The 21,906-nt window shown below is 35.4% G+C and overlaps 1 protein-coding gene across 9 annotated transcripts in view; it reads left to right on the top strand.

The window, feature by feature from the left end:
* KIAA0825 (KIAA0825 ortholog) overlaps positions 1-21,906 on the top strand; it is a 420,452-nt gene that overhangs the window by 103,374 nt on the left and 295,172 nt on the right. For 8 of the 9 annotated variants that reach the window (XM_067031329.1, XM_059061435.2, XM_067031331.1 and 5 more), the window contains one exon: positions 20,805-20,966. In XM_067031329.1, the coding sequence (XP_066887430.1) occupies positions 20,930-20,966 (37 nt within the window). In that variant the 5' untranslated portion in view covers positions 20,805-20,929. Of the gene's footprint in view, positions 1-2,434; positions 2,868-20,804; positions 20,967-21,906 lie in introns of those variants that run through there. The other variant, XM_067031328.1, reaches the window with a different exon arrangement.

Raw genomic sequence — 21,906 nt, 5'->3', positions numbered from 1 at the left:
AGAATTTGGAAACTTGAACAAGAATATCTTTCATACTTTTATCAATACTGGAAAGTACTTTGGCTTCATTTTCTTCACTTCGTATTATTTGTTTATTTGGCATTCTGTCTGTCACCTGTGTAAGAAATTAATTAATATACGGTAATATACATACAACCACAAGTTATATGTGACTGTATAATATAAATTCATTTTTATCACCTAGAATATCTAGATTTTTATTTTTCATTATCCTCAGAATCACAATCCAGATTTCATAAATTTGCACTTCAAGATGTTTATTTGAATGAAGACATGTGTTTAGGCTTAGAAACTAGAGAAGAGTTGCCTTCTATAAGTGAACATTCTGTCCAGAGATAGAGAACCTACTTTATTAATCCATCCCATTATGATATTTATATGATTCAGTAAAAATGAACTAACACTTAACACTGCTGCATGCTCTGATCTATAAATATAAAGAAAAAATTTTTTGTTAGAAATTTTCATCTCCAGATTAGAATCTGCCATTGAAAACCATAGATGATGTTTAGACATAATTTAGAAGTCAACTGTCACCTTTTCTAATTCCTTCCTTTATAAAGGGAAAATTGTCACATGGTTCCATATCTCTCTCTTATATTTAAGGAATATAAAAGTGAAAGACTTCAACTTCTATTGTTTGTGCTTTGTGTCTTTAACATCTACTTGATAGGAATTACTTTCTCACTTTTGCCATTTCATGTTAAATATTTTATATCACATCCTACTCAGTATGAAAGTTTCAAAAGATTATGATTGAACTTTTCATACCAAAGGTCAAAATGTTCAATGTTTTATTGTTCCTAAAATAATCAAAGTGGCTATCTTGCATTTATGTTAGCATTAAAGTTAACTGTCTCTAGCAGAGTTTGAAAAATTGTAGTGGTTATTATGTTCTGATGGAATATGTAAGGCACTCATGAGGGGATGGGTATTGTCTATGAATCATTAGCTACTTAAAAAAAATTGATTGTTAAAGGTAGCCCTTTGTTGTATTAGATGAAGGCAATAATCATTATTCTCTAAGCAAAGAGAAAATTAAGTGCTAATTAACAAGTTATGAAGTGCACAATAGTAGTTAGAGAATAAGCAGCATTTTCTCACTGGTAGCAAATGGTATCTGGGAACAATAGAGTCAATAAATTGATTGCTGATAACTAATTGTATTTTTCAAATTCCCCAAAGTAATGTTAAATGTCATGAGGTTACTCAACACCATAGCAAAGTTTCTGTATTGAAATCTTAACTTGTAATAAAATTTGAATATTGTACTTTTAAAATTATTATTTTAGAATTTATCCTATACATGATTATTTACTTACAGGTAGTATGTTTATTGTTAATTTGATGTTTTCTTTTAAGAACTTGAAGTCTCTATTCAGTTATAGTTTTATTTCCTTGTTTATTATGTAAGATAAGTCTTCGGGAAAAAAAGATATGTGGCCTTCTTTATATTAATTTTAAAATAGTTTGGTATTAGCTTGCATAGTCATCAAACAAGAATTGCTAAGTTATCTATGTTAGCAGTTTGAAGCATCTCATCTTTATTGATGATGTGGTAGAGTTGACATATTTTATGTTCTTAGCTATTATGCCATAACTTAGGTTTGATCTTGAAAATTGGCTTTTAAGGTATTTTAATTCAGTATCTCCATGAGATAAAGGATTGAATACTGAGATTAACTTTTTGATATCACATAGACATAATTCTAAATGTTAACTTTGAGTTTTAATAAATATAAGAGAATTCTAAAAAGGCAGCCTCTGTTAATATAATTTTTGATTTCTCAGGGAAAGAACAGTTTTGTGCTTTTGTTTTTTCAATAGTTAGAATTTATACACACTAAGATAAAATCTGGTCTCCATATTGAATCACTCACAAAAATAAGATTGCTCATCTAATATCACTTTGGAATCACTCATGCCACTTTGTGATAAAAACAAAGGGGCACAGCTGCTTCCCCAATTTATCACAAGCCTTTTGGAGCCTTCTAGCCTCCAAGTGAATTCCAAACATATAAGTCTCACTTTGGCAAGCTGAGAATCTTGGCTCTCCAAACAACTGTAAATGTCTGCTTTCCTATCCTCTGGCTTGGTATGAGTGAAAGCAAACTCAGATGATTATTAAAGAGAGGGACTTTACAACTGTCACTCCGGCTTATTGTCCATTGTCCCTCTACGCATTTGAGATGAGGACCACAGGAAGACCCTTAGCCATGTGGGAAATTCCCATTTATTGCTCAAATTTACCTATTTTCTGTTACTTGTAACCAAAAACTTGGGAGAAATATGATCTTATCAATAAATGCCTTATATAAGTTATATTAAGGTCTCTGATAATACTCTTTTTGTATCATTTGTTAAAAGCAGAATGATTCATAAGCTGATCTAATTGAGACTCTTTCTCCCTTAGGTCCCTTTGAATTTTAGGTACATGTTTGATGATCATAATCCTTGCAGTCTAGAATCACAGGCATCTTCCACAGCATGTCCTTGCAGTGCCCTACCACTTTGGACTAATGGTGAGGAAGTCTGGCTCTGAGATATCTAACTCCCTGGAAGATGCCAAAGGTTGCAAAAGGCAGAGTGGACTATTCCTCATTAGGAAGATACCCATATTGGCTTCTCAAGTGGCAGGGCTTTCCTACAGAACCCTTAGGAGAAATCAGAGAGGTTCTTGAATTGGTCTTCTCTAGAGACAACCAAGAAGGGGAAGAGGAATGCTTACGGCATTAGCAAGAGCTTAGAAGAAGGAATGAGCTTGTCACAGAATGGAGAAGCCATGTGGGTGCTGTGGAAGAGGTGGAGCAGAGGTGAGAGACTCCCATTAACAAGCTTAGAACAAGGTGAGAACATGCATCCTCCATCACAGGGCAGTGGGGTCTCACGAGGGGCCTTCCCAGTGAAAGAAGAAAGCTAAGTTCCTGCCTTCATAAGAGGGGAGGTAGGAGCAGAGGAGAGGTGACTCCATAGCCAAAAGGAAGACCAGAGCATTTCTGGCCTAGATTTACATTGTGGGAACGGGAAGAAAGAGAAAAACTGAGATTTTGAAAATATATTAAAGTACTTTTACTTTTTGCTCAGTCTTTAGTGTGCCTTTAAACACGTTAAAGCTATGCTAAATTATATATTTCATAAACATTTGAATCTGAATTTTTTTTCTGGGTCATATTTATAGATTTTGTGATATCAAATATTTAAGATAGGAAATAAGATGAAAATGTTTTTATTATTTAGGTAATCTTTCAGAGTAATAAATTTTCATTATTAAAAAAAATTAAAACCTCAGATATATGTTAAGGAGAAATTTAAGAACTCATTTCCTTCCCCCAAATCCTGATTCCACAGGATCACCTCTCATTCTTATACTTTGTTGAATATTGTAGAATTTTTTGTGTGCACATATAAGAATTAACATACAAATTTGTATTTTTTAATGAGATTAAACTAGACCTACTATTCTGCAATGTGCTTTTTTCCAATTAATATTTCATGATCTCCTCCAATGTCAATGCAATCTGTTCTGACATTCTTTTCAGTTAGCACCATGATATTCCATTATATAGATGCAGCATAATTTATTTGCATGTGGCTAAATTTAATCCTATTAGATTGTTGACTCACTGGATTTAGAAACGTCTTAATTTTTTCCTTCCAAAAGCAGTACATGCCCACTATTTCATAAATACACATGTAATGTATGTGTATGTACATATTTGAAGTATATAAAGTAAAAAGTGTTAGGTCTCTTTCACCCTCTCTACCCTTAATCCTACCATCTTAAAGTGATCCCTGTTAATAGCTCGGTGTGTACCCTTCTACACTTACACACCTGCCTGTACTGTGTATGTACATTCTACAAATTCCTCTGCAAATTTTTTTTTTTACTATGTCATGGACCTCTTTTGTATGAATATGTATGAAATGCATTATTCTTTTTATAAGCTGCAAGCTATCGTATGATTATTTGATTATTTAATTATTTAATTAACTAGCTCCTGTTGACAGGTGTTAGGATTTCTCCCAGTTTCTTTTCTTTGTATGCTTCTGTGTATATCTTTGAAAGCTTTGTTCCTAGAAGGGTTATTCCTGGGCCAAATAATAAACTAATTTAAATTTTGATGTGTAAATTCACATTGCCCTCCAAAACCAATATAGTCAACTGATTGTTTTTTTTCTTTTTTTAACATCTTTATTGGAGTATAACTGTTTTACAATGGTGTGTTAGTTTCTGCTTTACAACAAAGTGAATCAGTTATACATATACATATGTTCCCATATCTCCTCCCTCTTGCGTCACCCTCCCTCCCACCCTCCCTATAGTCAGTTGATTTTAACTACACAAATTCAGAAGCGTGAACACCTAGATTGATGCATGTTTTCATTTAGACATCAATTCATTAATTATGATTTTGTGTGTGTGTTAAAATTCCTGTGCTTGGCTGCCTCCTTCTGGATTATCAAGGCTATTGCTGTCTTGTCAGCTATCTTCTCACTGCTGCAAAAAAACAAAAAAGGCCTGGGGGTGAGGGCAGGGCACTTAATGCTCGATGCCTTATAGCTGTTAGGAGCTTTGGAGCCAGACTTGCTTTGCACTCCAGTTTTGCCACTTGGCATCTCTGTGGCTGGCCTTGGATAGGTTGCTTATCTTTTGTGAGTTATCAGTCATTTAATCTCTAAGATGGAGATGATAATAACAAGACCTACCTCATAGTGTCTGAGTATTAATATAGATATTATACATAGTGTCTGGCACAAACTAAGTGCTTTGTTATTATCATGATTTAAAACATATGTAGCAATAATCTGACAGAGTGACTTGCCATCGTATGTTAATATGGTGTTCCTAAACACCAATATATGACAGAAGGCTGCATGTTTGTTATTTTTAAATCAATTTGTCATTGAATACTTCATTTTATCTTTAAAATATGCTTCATAGGGCTTCCCTGGTGGCGCAGTGGTTGAGAATCCGCCTGCCGATGCAGGAGACACGGGTTCGTGCCCTGGTCCGGGAAGATCCCACATGCCGCGGAGCAACTAAGCCCGTGAGCCATGGCCGCTAGGCCTGAGCGTCCGGAGCCTGTGCTCCGCAACGGGAGCGGCCACAACAGTGAGAGGCCCGCATACCAAAAAAAAAAAAAAAAAAAAAAAAAAAAAAAAAAAAAAAAAAAAATATGCTTCATATAATGACATCTGGAAGGGCTATACTAACGTTTTTCAGTTTAGAAATGAATGAACAATAGTAATGAAATAAGACTAAATTAAAATAATAGATATATCTGGATATCTCCTTTGTTTATCATCTTGACTCTGACTGTCACTAGTATGTGTGAATGACTACCTGATCTAGATCCAGCACTGATCCCCAGAGCTCTGTACTTGTAGAGCTTAACGTCTGTTCATCAGGTCCCTCGGATATGCCACAGGCACTCCACACACAGCATGGACACACCGGAACTCCTCGTCATTCTCCCCTTCTACCCCCTTCCCCGCCATCAAAAGAATTACCAAGATTCTATATTTTGCCTCACTACCTAAATATTTTCAAGTCTATCTCTCCCTCTCCATTTCTTTTTTTTTTTTTTTTTTTTTTTTTTTTTTTTTTTTTTTTTGCGGTATGCGGGCCTCTCACTGCTGTGGCCTCTCCCGTTGCGGAGCACAGGCTCCGGACGCACAGGCTCAGCGGCCATGGCTCACGGGCTTAGTTGCTCCGCGGCATGTGGGATCTTCCCGGACCAGGGCACGAACCCGTGTCTCCTGCATCCGCAGGCGGATTCTCAACCACTGCGCCACCAGGGAAGCCCTCCCTCTCCATTTCTGTCATCAAGGAACAATTTAGACCTTTATCATCTCTCATTTGGACTGTTAAAATAGTTTTGTTTCACTTTTTAATTGGATTTCTTACCCTTATTCTTATTTTCCTCTAAAACGTCTGCCAAGCACTTGCCACTCCCCTGTTTAAAGCTCTTCAGTGGCTCCTCATCACTGTCAGGAATAAACCCCCAGCTACTTAGTATTAGAAAGTAAGCCTTCCTTGACCTGGCACCTGCCTCCTTCAACCTCATCTCATGACTCTCTTTATCTCATATTTTTCACTCTCTAGTAACACTGAACTGACAGAAACCCCTGCTCAGGCTCTGTGGCCTCCCATCTCCTACCCTCTTCCTCCCCTTCTTTGCGTAATTCCCATTGATCCTTTATGACGGCTCACGTGTGATTTCTTCCAGGAAGTTTTCTCTGGGCCAGAGCCCCTAATCCATGCTCCCACGGCATCTCCATATGCCTTCCTCAAAGCTCTTAGCATATTCTATTAAAATATCTAATTAGGGGTCTGTCTCCCCATATGGATACTAAGCACCTCAAGGGCAAGTATTATTTATTTTCCCCAGCACCCAATCCACTGCCTAACATGCGATAGGAGTTCAATGAATATTTTTTAACCAAATCATTTTCTTGAAATAAATCAGTATCTAGAGGTATATTGTAGTAGCCAACTAATCAACTTATTAACTGAGCCCCTACTATTTAAGAAATATTGTGCTAGGATTAATGAGAATTCCAAAAGGCATGACACCCTTACTTCCCATCTATATTGAGAAATCAAATATGAATATATGAAAAGCTGCTTGGGAGTTATGCAGACAAGCAGTTGCAGAGTTCCGAGAAAGTGATTCCAGCTGGTGGGGGTCGCTTTTGACTTCTGTCCAGGATGAACAAGATGAAATGGAAGTGTGTTGGTTACACAGTAGGCAGGATCTGGAGATGCAGGAAGACAGTGTTCACTTCCTGGTGCTTTCCTGTAATGCAAAGTAGGGAATGTATACAGAATGGAGGATTTATCTGGAAGGCACAACAGAAAGAAACCTGGGCCTTGTTTCTCAGTCCTCCTGACTTCTCCCATCTCATCACTTAACCCAGAGATTTCTGACAAGATGCCTTATTCTGTAGCTCAGTCCTGCTCTCTGCTACCCACCCACACCCCCAGCTCAACTCTGAAACTATCAATAATATTTGTTTTGAGAAAAACTACTTTCCTCCAAGTAATTTTTTTTCAGAAGTTTGAAATCAATTTAAAGCCTAAATTATACTTGGTGTCTTCAAGTGCCTTTGAAATCAACTGAACACATCTCGGTACTCAGTAGAGCGTAGGTTCTTCTGTCTCGATGCAGAAAGAATTCAGCGAGAGGCAGAGAGACTGGTAAGGGAAGAGTCTATTAGTATAGGACCCTTGTGAGAGATACAAGTGGGTGGGCAAGGGAGTGCCGCACTAAGAACTTAGCGGGGTACAGATTTATAATCAAAGGAAAAGTGGGGAGAGGAGAAGACCAGCGTCTTCCTCATTCTTGAGTAGACGTCATGCTTCCATCATCAGCTCCTCCTCCACATCATGTGGGGGAGTTTTCTTGTCCCTACCTGGTCAAACTGGGATTGTCATGGCACAATGGAAATGAGCAAAAAGGCAGTAACATATACTAAAGTATGGTAAATCATCTTAGGTTTCAGTGTAATGGCACCTTTCCCTATGTTTTTGTTATTAGTGTGCTCAGAGAAGCGTGTCCTAGGAATTATAAACTTACCTTACTGGTCAGGATGTGAGTCTCAGTCCACCATTGTTTTATTGTTTGGAGGCATGTCTCATGCTTCTGTTGCATGGTTCTGTGGCTAAGCAAACCTGCTTTCTTGAGTGATCATTGACTTACAGGGCTCTTGCATACTTTTTCCTTTACTTATGAGCCCTTACTGGGATTAACTATTTAATCACCTACTTTGTCCCTTTACTCTGTGCCTATTACCTTCAAATCTAGGAGATGAAAAAGACTAACCTACAAAGCAATATAAGAGGAAAAAAATCTTATCATGTCAAATTAATCACCAAGTAATTTGTGTAAAACTTTAAGTATATAAGAAATTCAGAGAAGGGAGATTTTAGTGTAAGAAAGAGCAAGCTAGAAACACTATTTGGACTTGAGTTTGGCCCTGAAGGGTATGTAGACCTTGTGTAGGCAGAGGTTAAGGTAAGGAGCTTCCCTTGCAGTTCAGACAGCAACGTGGTGGAGATGTACTGTGACTTGTTGGAGGCCATGAAGAGACCTGTGACTGACACATAGGAACTAGTCTATAGATTACTGGTGAAATCATTAGCCAGGACTCTGAGCTTGTGGGTGTTCTCCCATTGTTCTTCCATTCCTCCTCTCTGCTTCATATGCAAAAAGCGGGGGGGGGGGGGCGGGGCACTGATTAAAGAAGAATGTGGTAGTTCACACGATAGAAGAAAGCGCTAAACAATTAAACCTCTGGAAGGACAGAAACTGGAGGATTTCTGGAGACCTGAGCAAATGGAACTTAGCTTTCAAGCTGTATTTCATCACTTGTTGTCTTGGTTTCTCCCCATGTGATGACTTCATTCTCAGAACAGTTTCTCCACTCCATAAAGTAGGTGATCCTTGGCAGCTAGCTTCTTGCTTACATCCTAACAACTCCCTGGTACCTCTGTTCAAAATGTCTCAGAGAAGGCCTCTGAACAGGCAAGGGATCAACTCGTTACTAGAAGGGGGAAAAGGGTGCTGGGCAGACAAAAACTAAGGTGTCAAATAAATGAATGACTGAATGCATGGTGTGATACCTAGCGTAAGGGCAGGTTACATACAGAGTCTTGAAAACTTGTCTTTGATGTTTAAGTTATACATGGTTGTTGTTAAACGTTTTTGAGCAGAAAAGTAACTTGAGAGAAGTGTTTAAGAAATAGAACTTGTCCAGTGATGTGTAAGATTACCTGAATGCGAGGAAAATATAAGGAAACTACCTAGAGGACTATTTTCTCTCAGATCTAAGTGTGAATTTTGATGAGAGTTTATCCTGAAGTAAAGCCTTAAACATTGAAAACAGGATGGCTAGGTGGGAGTACAAAAAAAAAAAAAAAAAAAAAAGGGAGAGAGAGAGAGTGAGAGAGGCGATAGAGTAATGGTTCTCAGAGTGTGGTTTCTAAATCAGCAGCCGCAGCATCACCTGGAGCATGTTAAAAATATAAATTCTCTGGCTCCACACCAGACTCACTGAATCAGGAGCTTTGGCGGCAGCCTGGCAATCTGTGTTAACAGCTCTCCAGGTAATTCTGATGCCTGCTATAGTTTGATCCTAATGTAGCAAGCACATTTAAAAAGCTGCTTATGAGCTTTGTGACCTTGAGCGGTTTATTTAACCTCTTCATACTTTCAAGGCAAGTGCTAATGTTAGTGCTTTCCTCACAGAGTTTAGAGGATTAGCATAAATGTATGGAAGAATGCTTACAACAGTATCTGGCACAAAGTAAGCATTATATAATTATTTTCTATTATCATTGATAGCACTTGGTGTTTGAAAGAAAGATACACATAAAAGATGATTCTCAGTGCTGGTAAAGTTTACATTGTCTCTTGTTGGTGGACCAAAATTGTCCATATTATTCTTACATGGATCTTACTGAGTCAAGCTGTTCCTAGAAATCACCTCCTGACTCCCATAGTACTTTGTTTTTCAACTGAAATTTAGTGTCATTGCTATTTTTCTTAAAGAGTACTTTCACATTTGTCTCTCAAGGATAAGTAACTTACTTTCTCTGAGCGTCTTTCCTCTTTATGGTTTCGGTGAAGATGAGAAATAAGGTATGTATGGTTTTTACCATATATTATGTGTTCCGTAAATGCTAGCTGTTGATTACCCTTATCTCCATTTCATCTTGCCGCTCCTTTTTAAACATTGTTTCTCCCTTTCTTTGTCACCTTGCCTGTGACTGTTTCTCTTTCACATTCTTCCTTCTCTTCTATGGCAGAGGTTTTCTGTTCCATAAAGGGATAGTTAGTATTTTAGGCTTTACAGGCCATACAGTCTCTGTCTTTACTACTCAACTCTGCCATTGTGGCACAGAGCAGCCAGAGACAGTATGCAAATGAATCCGCATGGCTGTTTTCCAGTGACACTTTGTGCACATCGAAACTTGAATTTCATATAGTTTTCATACGTCATGAAATATTCTCCTTTAAAAAAATTTTCCCACCCATTTACAAAGAGAAAAGCCAGACTATACCATAGCTCACAGAGCACACCAAGACAGGCTGTGGGCCAGATTTATCCTACAAACTATAAAGCTCCAATCCCTGTTAGAGGGGACTGTCCCCCCAACTAATCTCTCACTGCCTTTCCCTCTTTCTCCCTTTACATCTACTATTTTTTTTTAAATTGAAGTATAGTTGATTTACAATGTTATGTTAGTTCCAGGTGTACAGCAAGGTGATTCAGTAATATATACATAGCTACATGTGTATAGCTAGCTGAACATATATGTGTGTGTATATATATTCTTTTTCAGATTCTTTTCCATTATAGGTTATTACAAGATATTGAATATAGTTCCCTGTGCTATATAGTAGGTCCTTGTTGTTTATCTATTAGTAGTGTGTGTCTTTTAATCCCAAACTCCTAACTTATTTCCCCCTTCCCCTTTGGTAACCAAAAGTTTGTTTTCTGCATCTGTGAGTCTATTTCTGTTTTGTAAATAAGTTCATTTGTATCATTTTTTTTAGATTCCACATATAAGTGATATTATATGATATTTGTCTTTCTCTGTCTGACTTAACTTCACTTAGTGTGATAAGCTCTAAGTGCATCCATGTTGCTGCAAATGGCATTGTATCATCCTTTTTTATGGCCGAGTAATATTCCATTGTATATATGTACCCCATCTTCCTTCTTTATCCATTCATCTTTTGATGGACATTTAGGTTAGTTCCATGTCTTGCTATTGTAAATAGAGCTGCAGTGAACATTGGGGTGCACGTTATCTTTTCATACTAGAGTTTTCCTCTTTTCCAGATATACACCCAGGAGTGGGATTGCTGGATCATATGGTAACTCTATTTTTTTTTTTTTTAAAGGAACCTCCATACTATTCTCCGTAGTGGCTGTACCAATTTACACTCCCACCAACAGTGTGGGAGGGTTCCGTTTTCTCCACACTCTCTCCAGCATTTATTGTTTGTAGACTTTTTGATGTCTTTCTAGCTTACTCTTATCTTCCTTTCTAATTTGTCACAACCCAGGTACCAACAACACTGGGCCCAATGCAATGCAAGTTGAATTCTAAAATATTTGTGTTTATTGAACAGTTTAATATTTTTTATTATAATATAAAAATGAAAGACAACTAATATTTATATACACAAGGAAAAACCAAGTTCAGTTTAATTTTTCATGTATTTTTTAATTTACTTTTTCCAATCAAAAGCAATATTTTCATGAAATAAACTGTAACAGAACAACAGAGCCGATTACTGACCATTTATATCAAAATAGGTTGACAATCAACTTCTGATCATGTCCTCAATTAGTTTTTTATCTGTGGACTTTTCTCAGTTCTGAGTTTTTAATATATATTGAAACTAATGCCTTTTTTCTTGCCTGAAGTTAAATAGTTGAAGAGGGATAAATCTACTCTGAAGAGACAGTAGTGGCTGCAGGAGCTGATAGTGACTGGTATGAAGCATGGCCCTGACTAGTCACCCCCATCCTACTTTCAGATGCTATTCTGTACCTCTCTCATAACTGTTACCGCCAGTGGTGTATGTCACATGGTTGCCTAGTGCATTATACATACAAGGTAAATCTTTGTTGATCTAACAAGTGAAACCCACTTAAAGATTTTTTTCGTAGCTCATAGGCCTTTTGAGGGAAGACAATATAAAAGATGATATTTTCCCAGGGTCTCCAAAGTCTTATTTGAAGTTTGAAGGAAATATGACTTTGCCTTTGTGGCTGAATTAACTATTACTTAGGTGAGGAAGACAGCTAAAATGGTAAAATAACTATAAAATTTGCTCAGTGAGGTGCTGTCACACCTGGCAAATGGCTTGCCTAAGTCTAAGGCCTGTGCTACTCTCTGTTAGAATAATGAGTTCATGAGTACAGCTTTCTGGGTGGGTACAAGATATTGCTATTATCACCATATCTATCTCCTTTCATATTAACTTTAACATACCTTCATAGGCATTATAATTTGCCTACCTCATAAAAAAAGTGTAAAGAGAATCTTACTCTTTATTTTTTAGTATAAGAGAGGAAAAATGTTCAGTCTCTTTTGAAAGATTATGATTCAATTAGAAAATATATTAGGAAGCATACTCAGCAGGTTAGTTTTAACTTAAATCCATCTTTTTGATGATGGCATTATTTTTATGCCAGTGTTAAATTTTTAAAATTAATTTTTAACATGTTATATTAAAAGCTGATAATGTAACATCTCTATCATGGCGTATTCTTTTGAAAAGTGAAATATCAATTCTCAGATACAACCTTAGACTACAGTAAAAATGAATTGTTAACTTAGTTTAAGATTTTTCTACAGGTTAATTTTTGGTCATGATAATAGAATGTAACATCTATGATAAGAGCTATAATTAACTGAATTCTAGCAAAATTTGAGACTGAGAAAGAGATATAGGAATATATTTCATTAATAATGTGCCATTAGCATATAGTACTTAGAATTTAAACCCCATTTCATTACACTAGAGATGTCTTCTTATTAAGAAGTTCTTTAAAAGGGTCAGCATATCTATGTGTTTATAACTGGGAGTTATACCAGCATAAAACAAAAGTCATCTGAGAAAATATTCAGAAATTTATCCTGGGTACATTTCTCAATTTTGGCTGAATTCAAATGTAAGCCATTCTTTGATTAGCATCTTCAAATAACAGTGACCGCATCAGGAGTCAGATATTCTCTCTCATGTTCTCAGTCAGAAAAACAAAATAAGAAAGAGAGAAAATAGGAGAGGGACAGGAGTATTATACCCTTGGCAAATGAATGAGAAGTCTGATCCCTTGTTAATGTAATACTGACAGCTTCTGCCAGAGAAGATGGAATGGAGTGTGGGAGAATTTTGTTATCATTTAGCAGTACATTTAGGTAACATCCAGTGGAGCCAGTGTTGGCCTGGGAATCATAAAAAGGTAATAATAGAAGCAGTTTCTTTTTAGTTTTTCTCATTGACCCAGAAGAATAGCTTCAAAATGACTTTATCTCCACCCTTTTCAGCCAGTGGTATGTGAAGCAAGGAGAGATTTGCTATGTGAGCCCTTCCAAAGGGAACAGCAAATCTCCATGTCATGTGGGGGCTTTGCGTGGGTTGTGAGGATTTATTGCAAACACGGTGATGCCCTCTTTCCCTAGGTCTACCTGTCTTTAGACCACGATTACCAATCCTGTCAATGGATGCAAAATTAAGCATAACAACTATCTTTGCCTGGAACAGTCAGAGAAAGAAGGTATAGCAAATGCAGATATGATGTATAATAGCAATTCAATCTATTCTAATAGAATGATTTAGTCATCGTGTCTGACTATCAAAGCAGTAGCCACTTGGCACCAATCTGTGTGTTTATCTAAATTCATGAGCAGGTAGAGGATTAGTTAGTTATTCCTCAGTTTATTCCCTCACCTTACCACAGGGCCTGTGTCTTAGTAGGCAGAGAGTTCTCTCTCTAAATGTTTTGAGAACTTTTATCATATGGAAAGAGTGATAAGGAGATTATGAAGTAGACGGTGGACCAAACCCATTCTTCTTGCAAAGGGAAGTAGACATTGCTAGAAGCTACACTTCTCCTCAGTGGGAGGAAGACCCTGAGGCCTGCTCATCTGACTTCTCATCACGTCAGGCACACCAAGGCAGGGGGCCTTAACCAGGTCATCAATGAGGCCCTAAGGCCTCAGTGGATCGGGGAACCTCCTGGAATCATATGCCATTCTTTCTATGAGCATAGGTGCATAGCTTATATTAGCTCCTAAAAAAGATGATGACCACACACACATGAAAATAAAACCAGTGTTTTGAAGGGTTGACATAGCAAAGAATCAGTGGAAGGTCTTGGAGTGGAGCTACCATTCAATTTTATGAATATTCAAGCTTAGAGATGGACCTATTAAATAATAGTGATATTTAAAGTATTTTACAGTGAAAGATCTTTGATACAATGTTTATGGTTCTCACTCCCCAAAGTATTTCCTGTTAAAATTGACATATAACAGTTAATGTTAAACTCATTTAATATTAGTATTTTACTAAAGAAGCTTGCTTATGGTAGGGAAAAAACCCAAACAAAATGAGTTAAAAACAGTTGGTGTTCTCTGACACCAGTATGTATCATCCACTATGATGGATAATGGGAATGCAGTAAAGAGGGAAAAAAAATCTCTTCCTTTCAGATTAAAGTCTCAGGAGACAACTCCCAAACTAAGATTATAAATGACATAGTAAGTGCTAAAATAAAGATATGTGCAGGGTAAAATATGGAGGAACATGGAGAATAGGAAACTAAGCTGGCCTAGGATATGAGGGCAGGCTTCCCAGAGGAGGTGGTAATATCACACATTTATACAGCCCTTATTACCTCTCAGGAACTGTTCTAACATGTTAACTCAGTTAAAACTTATACACTATTGAGGCATAGAGAGACTACGTAACTTCCTAAAAGTCACACAACTAGTAGGAAGCAGTGTCAGGATTTGAACCCAGACCCTCTGGTTCATAATTCCATGTGTCAGTTACTCCATTGTGCTACTTCCTGTGCTTCAGGTAGTGGTGCTAGAAATAGCAGCATGCCCCATGATAAAACATGGGGGAAGAAACAAAAGTAGGGAAAGACCGAAAGAGAAGGAGAGTCCAACTTCCAGCTTCTAAGAGTTAAACATTTCCTGAATTCACGTTCAGATTCATTTACCTTTTTGAGGCTCAGCTCTCCCTATAGTTCCTTCTCCATCCTCTCACCATATAGAAGAAGGGTCCTGACACTTATCTGTGGGGTATCTAAATGTCTATATATTCATCGTGTCTGGTTGCACTTTCACTCAACTTCAGAGTTATTCACTTCCTCCTTTTAATCATTCATTGACTTGCCTATTCATTTACTCAATTTATCTTAAAGTTTTACCCTGTTTGTTTTGGGTAGTTCATACGGAAGCTTCCTTGAAAGAGATAAGAAATAATAAATTCAGTTTGTAAAACTAAGGTGGAAATATTCGTTGTCTTTACCTCAAATGCTTTCCTAGTCATATAAATTTGAAAAATAACAAAAAGTTACAAAAATAATGCCATAGGAAGGGGGAAAAACAGCTTCAATTTCTTCATAGTGTATGTGACAAAAAAGCAATACCTGCATGTCCTTCATGATTTCCATCTACTGACGAGGCTCCTGTAACAAAGAAGGGACTTAAGTGTTTTCGTTCTGTTCCTTCCCCTGCTTTGTGGCTCCTTGGAAGCGGGCGCTCAAGAAGGCACAGGGCTCCTTCAGGCCACTGGAACACAACAGTGTGCTCCAAAGCCCCACCTGCTCTCGGAAGGTGACTTGGGTACTAGGAAAAGTACAGCTTGTTATTTGTTCCTAAGCAGTCTCTGCTGACTTCTTATTGTAAGACTGTTAAAAAGTTCTCTTTACTGGAACAAATATCTTCCATTTGGATTATGTCATGAATTTCATCTGGAATAATGAGACTTTCAATAGCTTTTGTGTGTCACCTCTTTTTTACATCACTTGTCTAGTGGCATCAAGAATACTTCCTCACTGAAAATGGATCCATTTACAGTCAATAATAGGGTGGCTAGTGTTCGTTTTTCTTGGGAAAACTAAAATGTGCACCTTTTATCCTATTATACTGATCCACCAGCTTCAGATTATCTGATTTTCTAGCTTCTCATTTTCTCATGTATCTTAATGCTATTATTAACAAGAATTCTGTTGCTAATGGTTTTGGAAAATAATATGTGTACTTTCAGCCACAACCCACATTTTTATGTTCTGTCTGATTTAGCTGGACTTTGATATTTATTCCAAAAGCTGCTTTGTTGTAGATCAAATGTGAGAAGCTTTAATGTCCCTCTAGATTTATTTTCAGTGTCCCTATTTTTTCTACAAGATAATGGAGTTAATATTCTAACTAGTAGTTACTGGGTGAAAAACACTTCTAAGTATAAAATTTATAATATTATATATTTTTTATGAGTGATCTATCTATACGTGTGTGTGTATGTATAAATATATATAGAGAGAGGCGGAGACAGGAGACAGAGAGAGAGAAGAGAGAGATTCTCTAATTTTTTTAAGATAACAGTTCTATGAATATATGCATTTTTTAATGGTGGAATTTTTTTCTAACGTATAATTTTATTTTTAAACACAAAAAAATTGTGTTTTAGTCAGTTGTATCAATATACTTTATCAAGTTTCCACATCATCATTTTTATAACTTTTTGCACACATTTTCTTTTTTAGAAATAATTTTTAAATCTATTTTGTCAAACAAAATACTAAAAAGAGTGTGTATATAATACTGTATTTGTCTACTTATTTATTTATTGACTTACATGTTTAAATATTTATTGTTTTGAAGAATGCATCTTAGGATTAGGTATGAAATCTTTCTTTGTTTTATATTTCTTTCTTTGTTAGATATTTCTAGGGATTTCATACATTTATTTTTTTTAACTAGTATTTTTGAGTGTCTACTTTGTGCTGGGTTCTTAAGATACTATAATGAATAAACTGGACGTAGTCTTTGGACTCAAGGAAATCATTTTACATTTGTGATGAGTGTGCCTAAAGAACTCTAACTATTCTTTAGGTGTTTTTTCTAGGAGCAGTTCTACCTTTGCCCAGGGCAAATGTATACATAAATAATAATTTATCTTAGAAATTCCCTACAGGCATTCCATATTTCGTCCAGAAATGGAAAAAATCATAAATTTCTTGACCATGGAAAAAGTAGAGGGTTTTGTTTTGTTTTGTTTTGTTTTTAATAGTTATTGATGTTTTATACAATAGCACCTCTTTGGTTGACTTGCTAAGACCAAAATCCATTTTCTGATGCCTAGAGAGTGATTTTCATCCACAAGGGTTTTTAACTAGAGTTTATGGATCGCTCAGGCGGTGGTCTCAAACTTTCCTATGCAGAAAACTCACCTGGGGCACTTGCTTAAAAGGGATCTGGAGATGACCTAGGGATTTGCATTTTTAATAAAACACGAAGTCCTGGGCCATGCTGCCCTATGACAACCATGGATGGACTTGAGGTGGTTCTGTTTAGCCCTGAAACTATGACTACTTGAATTTTTTTCAATAAGAGGGTCTACAAGGATTTAGAAGACTTTCACTAGTTTTTCAAAGGAGTCTGAAAAATACCATGATTCTATTAGGAACAACGGTGTATAAGTGGAAAAGGGCAGCAACAAGAACCCACAGTGAAAGGCCTAACAATAGGGGGAAACACTACAAAGCAGCTATAAATACTCAAGTGGGACTGTAATCCAGAGCAGTGTCCCCTAAGCAGTTTGAGAAATTCTAGAAGTTAATAGATATGTCAGTAAACCAGCGTTCATTGGTCAAAAAAGTTTGAGATACATTAAGTTTTTAATTTTTTTAACTTTATTATAGAGGCGAATAGACTTTATTTTACTAATTTACACTGTGAGTCACTTAAAAGAATCATTAGTATGTAGTAATTCCCAAACCTATTTGATCACAGAACCCTTTTTGAATGATTGTCATTTTGAGAAATGCCCTTTAACAGAGGGACAGACATTAGTCCCTGAGTGCAGCAAAAAGATAAGTAACTTTCATCATAACCTTGTTATGAAGGAAAGTTTCAATTGTGTTCTAAATACTCTGAATAATAAAATAGCAGAGAATTTTATATTTTAGAATAAATTTTTATTAAAAATATATAGAGAGGAAAAAACCTCAGCTATCTAGTTATTATTTACATGAGTTTATTCATTGTTAGTTGATGGTGAATTTAAATAATGTCTTGCTCTAAAGTGGAAACTTAGATTTTTTCTTTATAACAATGATTGGTAACCACCTAAACATATTTGCCTGTGTGTAAACAGATATGTCCAAAATTTCTTGAAGCAAGACAGTTCTACAGTGATTTAAAAAAAAAAAAAAAAAAAGGTAAAGACCAGATTGGCTTAACACGGGAAGGCAAACTCCTGGATTGATTGTATACAGATAAGAATTTAATCTTGAAAGAAGAAGGAAAGGGAAATTAATTTAGTGAAGGCAAAAGTAAAGGGAACTCCTGCTGGGGGAAACCCTTTCCTAGTGTGATTAACAGTGAAAAGTCTAAGGAACAGAAAAATAGGTATGCTTGGGCAGAAAGAAATCATGAGCTGAAGTGTGATGATTAAAACAAGTCCTGTGAGATACTGTGCGGGAAAATAAAAGAAATAAGTTTGGGAAATTCTATTTCATCCTTTATGTTTTATTTTACTTCAATTGGACTTTCACAAAATGAATTCATCACAAATTATTTTACCCATAAATTAACCCTCAAGATGCACCTTGGGAGAACACTAAGCTAATAGTAATAGGAAAAAAGAACTACTAATTAATGGACCTGTATCATAATCATTGCTTTTCAGGGACAAAATGATTAGATTTAGGTCATACATATTACTCTATCCTCTTTCATTATTAAGTTATAACGATTCATGGATTGAAATAGATTTGCCTTTCAATATTGTTACATTTCTGGAGTACAAGATCCTTCTAAATCCAGGTCATGAAGGTAAGACCTTTCCATGTATAATCCTTCAACCCTACATATTTTTAAACAAGTAGCACTGTTAGGTCATATATATATATATATATATATATATATATATATATATATATATATATATACACACATAATTCTCAGAGATTTGGGGGGGGTGGCTTTTTTGCTTACTTTGTAAACATTCACAATATTTCAAATTTAGAATTGAGCTACACAAAACCTATGTTTAATTTCCAGCTGAACTACTAAAGAATTAGGAAGAATTCTTAAAATTTTTGAAAATTTGCCTTATAAACAATCTGGTTCCAAAAAAAACATCTTTATGATTTAAAAGGTTAGATCAGCTTCCATCTACAGGCCAAATGAGAATCAAGCAACAGCTAAGTGAATCATAATATATTTGTTCTCCTTTCTTTTCATTTTTGGGTCATGATTTTAATGGCAAAACCTTAGTTATACATGATGATTGTACACGCTGTGTTCTCTGGCATGCCTATGGGAGACTAGTAGATGTGAGTAGGGCTATTTAGAGATAGACTTTAATATATGTGGGGTTAGCATCAATGTAGAGGTGAAACAGCTTTTGTAAATACTTAAAGATTTTTTTTTAAGCATGTTTTTACTCTTTAAGAACAGGACTAAATTCCACAGTTTAAGTTGGCTGACTGGTCTCTCTCATACTATCTGCAAAGATACCATGAAACTTTTGGTCCTATATCATATGAAAGACTGTATCACATGGCTACAGATTTGATACCAACATTTTAAAGTTTCAGTTAAGCAAGTGGATAACCCATAAAATTGTTACATTCCTGGAAACTTCCTTCTAAATCCGTGTGATGAAGGTAATCTTTTCCTCACATGGAATCACCAGACCTTTTATCATTTCTAAGTAGCACTCAGTATTTTCTCTCCAAAGGCACTTTAAATGCTTACTTTCTAAGAGTTTACAAATTTTCCATTTTGTAATTAAGCCTCAAGACACTTCCTATATACATGTTTTAAGAAGTGGCAATCAAAAAGGAAGGATTGTTGTTTTTAATCCTTGAAAATTTGGTCAGAAGTACCATTTAGTGAGGTCAGTCTTTTTCTCCATACTCTTAAGGAGTATAAGTTTTTTTTTTTTTTAATCATATTAAAATGGTAGTGTGACAAGAATTAATGTCACTATGAGGGAAAAAATCAATCTTTTGAGTTGTATTGTTCTTAGGAAAGCAATAGATATCATAATTATTTAGACCAAAGTTATTTTTAATTATGATTTCATGAATAATATAATCTAGATTCAATAAGTTAACTTGCTTCTTTTTATTGATGTAGGAACAACACTTTTAAGGTCTTGAAGACTTATATCCTTTATCTAGTCTTTTTTTCTTTTAAATTTTTATTTTAATTTCACACTTTAAAAAATATCAGATTCCCCAAAAGTTAATATTTTACCACATTTCCAAATTTGCCTTCTCTTTCCCACTTAAAACGATTTCTCTTTCTGAACTGAGAATAAATCACAAGTATTTACCCTTATGTATTTCAGTGTGCATTTCTTAAGAACAAGGGCATTCTCTTTCATAACCACAGTATAGTTGTCTAAATCAGAAAATTAGTAGTCATGCAGTAATAGCATTAGTTTGTAGATCTTACTCAGATTTCATCAAATTACCCAATAATGTCCTTTATAATAAGATAAAATAAAATGCTGATCATGTATGGATTTCAGTTGTCATGTCTTTTTAGATTCCTTTTGACTAGAACATTTCCTAGTCTTTGTGTTTCCTGACATGACACTTTTGAAGAGTACAGACCAGCTATTTTGTAGAAAGTCCCTCAGTTTAGGTTTGTCTGCTATTTCGTTGTGACTAGATTCAAATTATGCCAGACCTTAAAAAAACAGAATTGTATAAGATGGGATTTTATAATGACAAATCACATTCCTATTAATAACTCTGAGATTTAATATAATTATTTAATTGTCATGTTTGCATCAAACAGAATACTTATCTCCAGCTTCTGGGGGTGGGGGGAGGGGGGCAGAAAAAGACTCTCCCAGGAGATTTTATATGTATTTAGTAAAGAACAAACTTGGTTTAATTATTAAGGATCTTGTTAGTTTTGATGATTTAAGGAATCATTGATTATTCTAATATTGAATGAGAAAATACATAACATGTTCAATAGTATTGATCTGCTCTTTTCACAGTTACTCCTGAATGCCCACAGAAAGGAAGAAATGTTTTCCTCTCCTTAGATGAACTCGAGTTCTTATCACAGCTCATAAAATCCTTTTTGAATTTGGAACAAAATGTTCAGGAATTGTTTGAAGAAATGTTTTTATGGCTCAAGACACCCAGGAATACTTCAGGTAGTATGCTCTTCTGCAAATCTATAATTCTGTTTTTGCTTCCTGCTATTAAATCTATACCATTACCTGAAAAAAACAAAAATACAGGACAGAATTCTTTAAATAAACATTAACTATAAAGCACACCATGAAATTACATTTTTATCCTTTATACATTGTAAATTCCATAGTTTTAATTGAAAAGCATCATAAGTCAATTTTGGATAATTGTCTTTAGTTAAAATAAGATCAATTTTTTTTTTTTTAACTCAAAGAAACACAGCCTGGCCTTTGGAAATATCAAGGAGACCGGATGATCTAGTAGCTCCTCTTTTGCCACTAGCAGCCTGATGACCTTGAGCAAAATATTTTGTTTCCTTAGAGGACCAGTTTCTCATCTTTAAAATGATGATGTGAGACTAAGTTAACTTTCTCTTTATTTTCTTTCAGTATTAAGTGCTTTAGATTCCAATATATTATGTAGGGTTGTGAGAATTAAATGATTTAGTGAATGTAAAATATTTAAAAGAATGTCTAGCATATCATAAACAATAAATGTGAGTTGTTACATACAATATGTTGTTTATAGTTAGTCTCAACAAAATCCTTTTAAAGAAAACTGTGCCATGTGTGTTCAAATAATGTTTCTAACAATTCAGAGGCATAATGGTTAAGACATGTTCTCTGTTTTAATATCTGTATTTATAAAGATTTTCATCTCTATCAGAGTGGACTATACAAAGTTCTTTTTTACATAATACCATGTATCATTTTAAGGAGAGTAAATTTGAATAGTGGCTGCATTTACAAAACAAAGTGAGAGAAGCAAGTGATTAAAAATCAATCTGCAAATTTCAAAACCTGATTTCTTAGTGAAAATTACATGTAGTTTAATATATTTACTTTTGTATTTCTTTATTTACCTAGCCTGGATAAATAATGTGAGAAAAGTTATAGGATT

Source organism: Kogia breviceps, chromosome 4 (assembly GCF_026419965.1).
Source record: "Kogia breviceps isolate mKogBre1 chromosome 4, mKogBre1 haplotype 1, whole genome shotgun sequence".
NCBI classification, from domain to species: domain Eukaryota; kingdom Metazoa; phylum Chordata; class Mammalia; order Artiodactyla; family Physeteridae; genus Kogia; species Kogia breviceps.
This window is presented reverse-complemented; position numbering and strand designations above follow the sequence as displayed.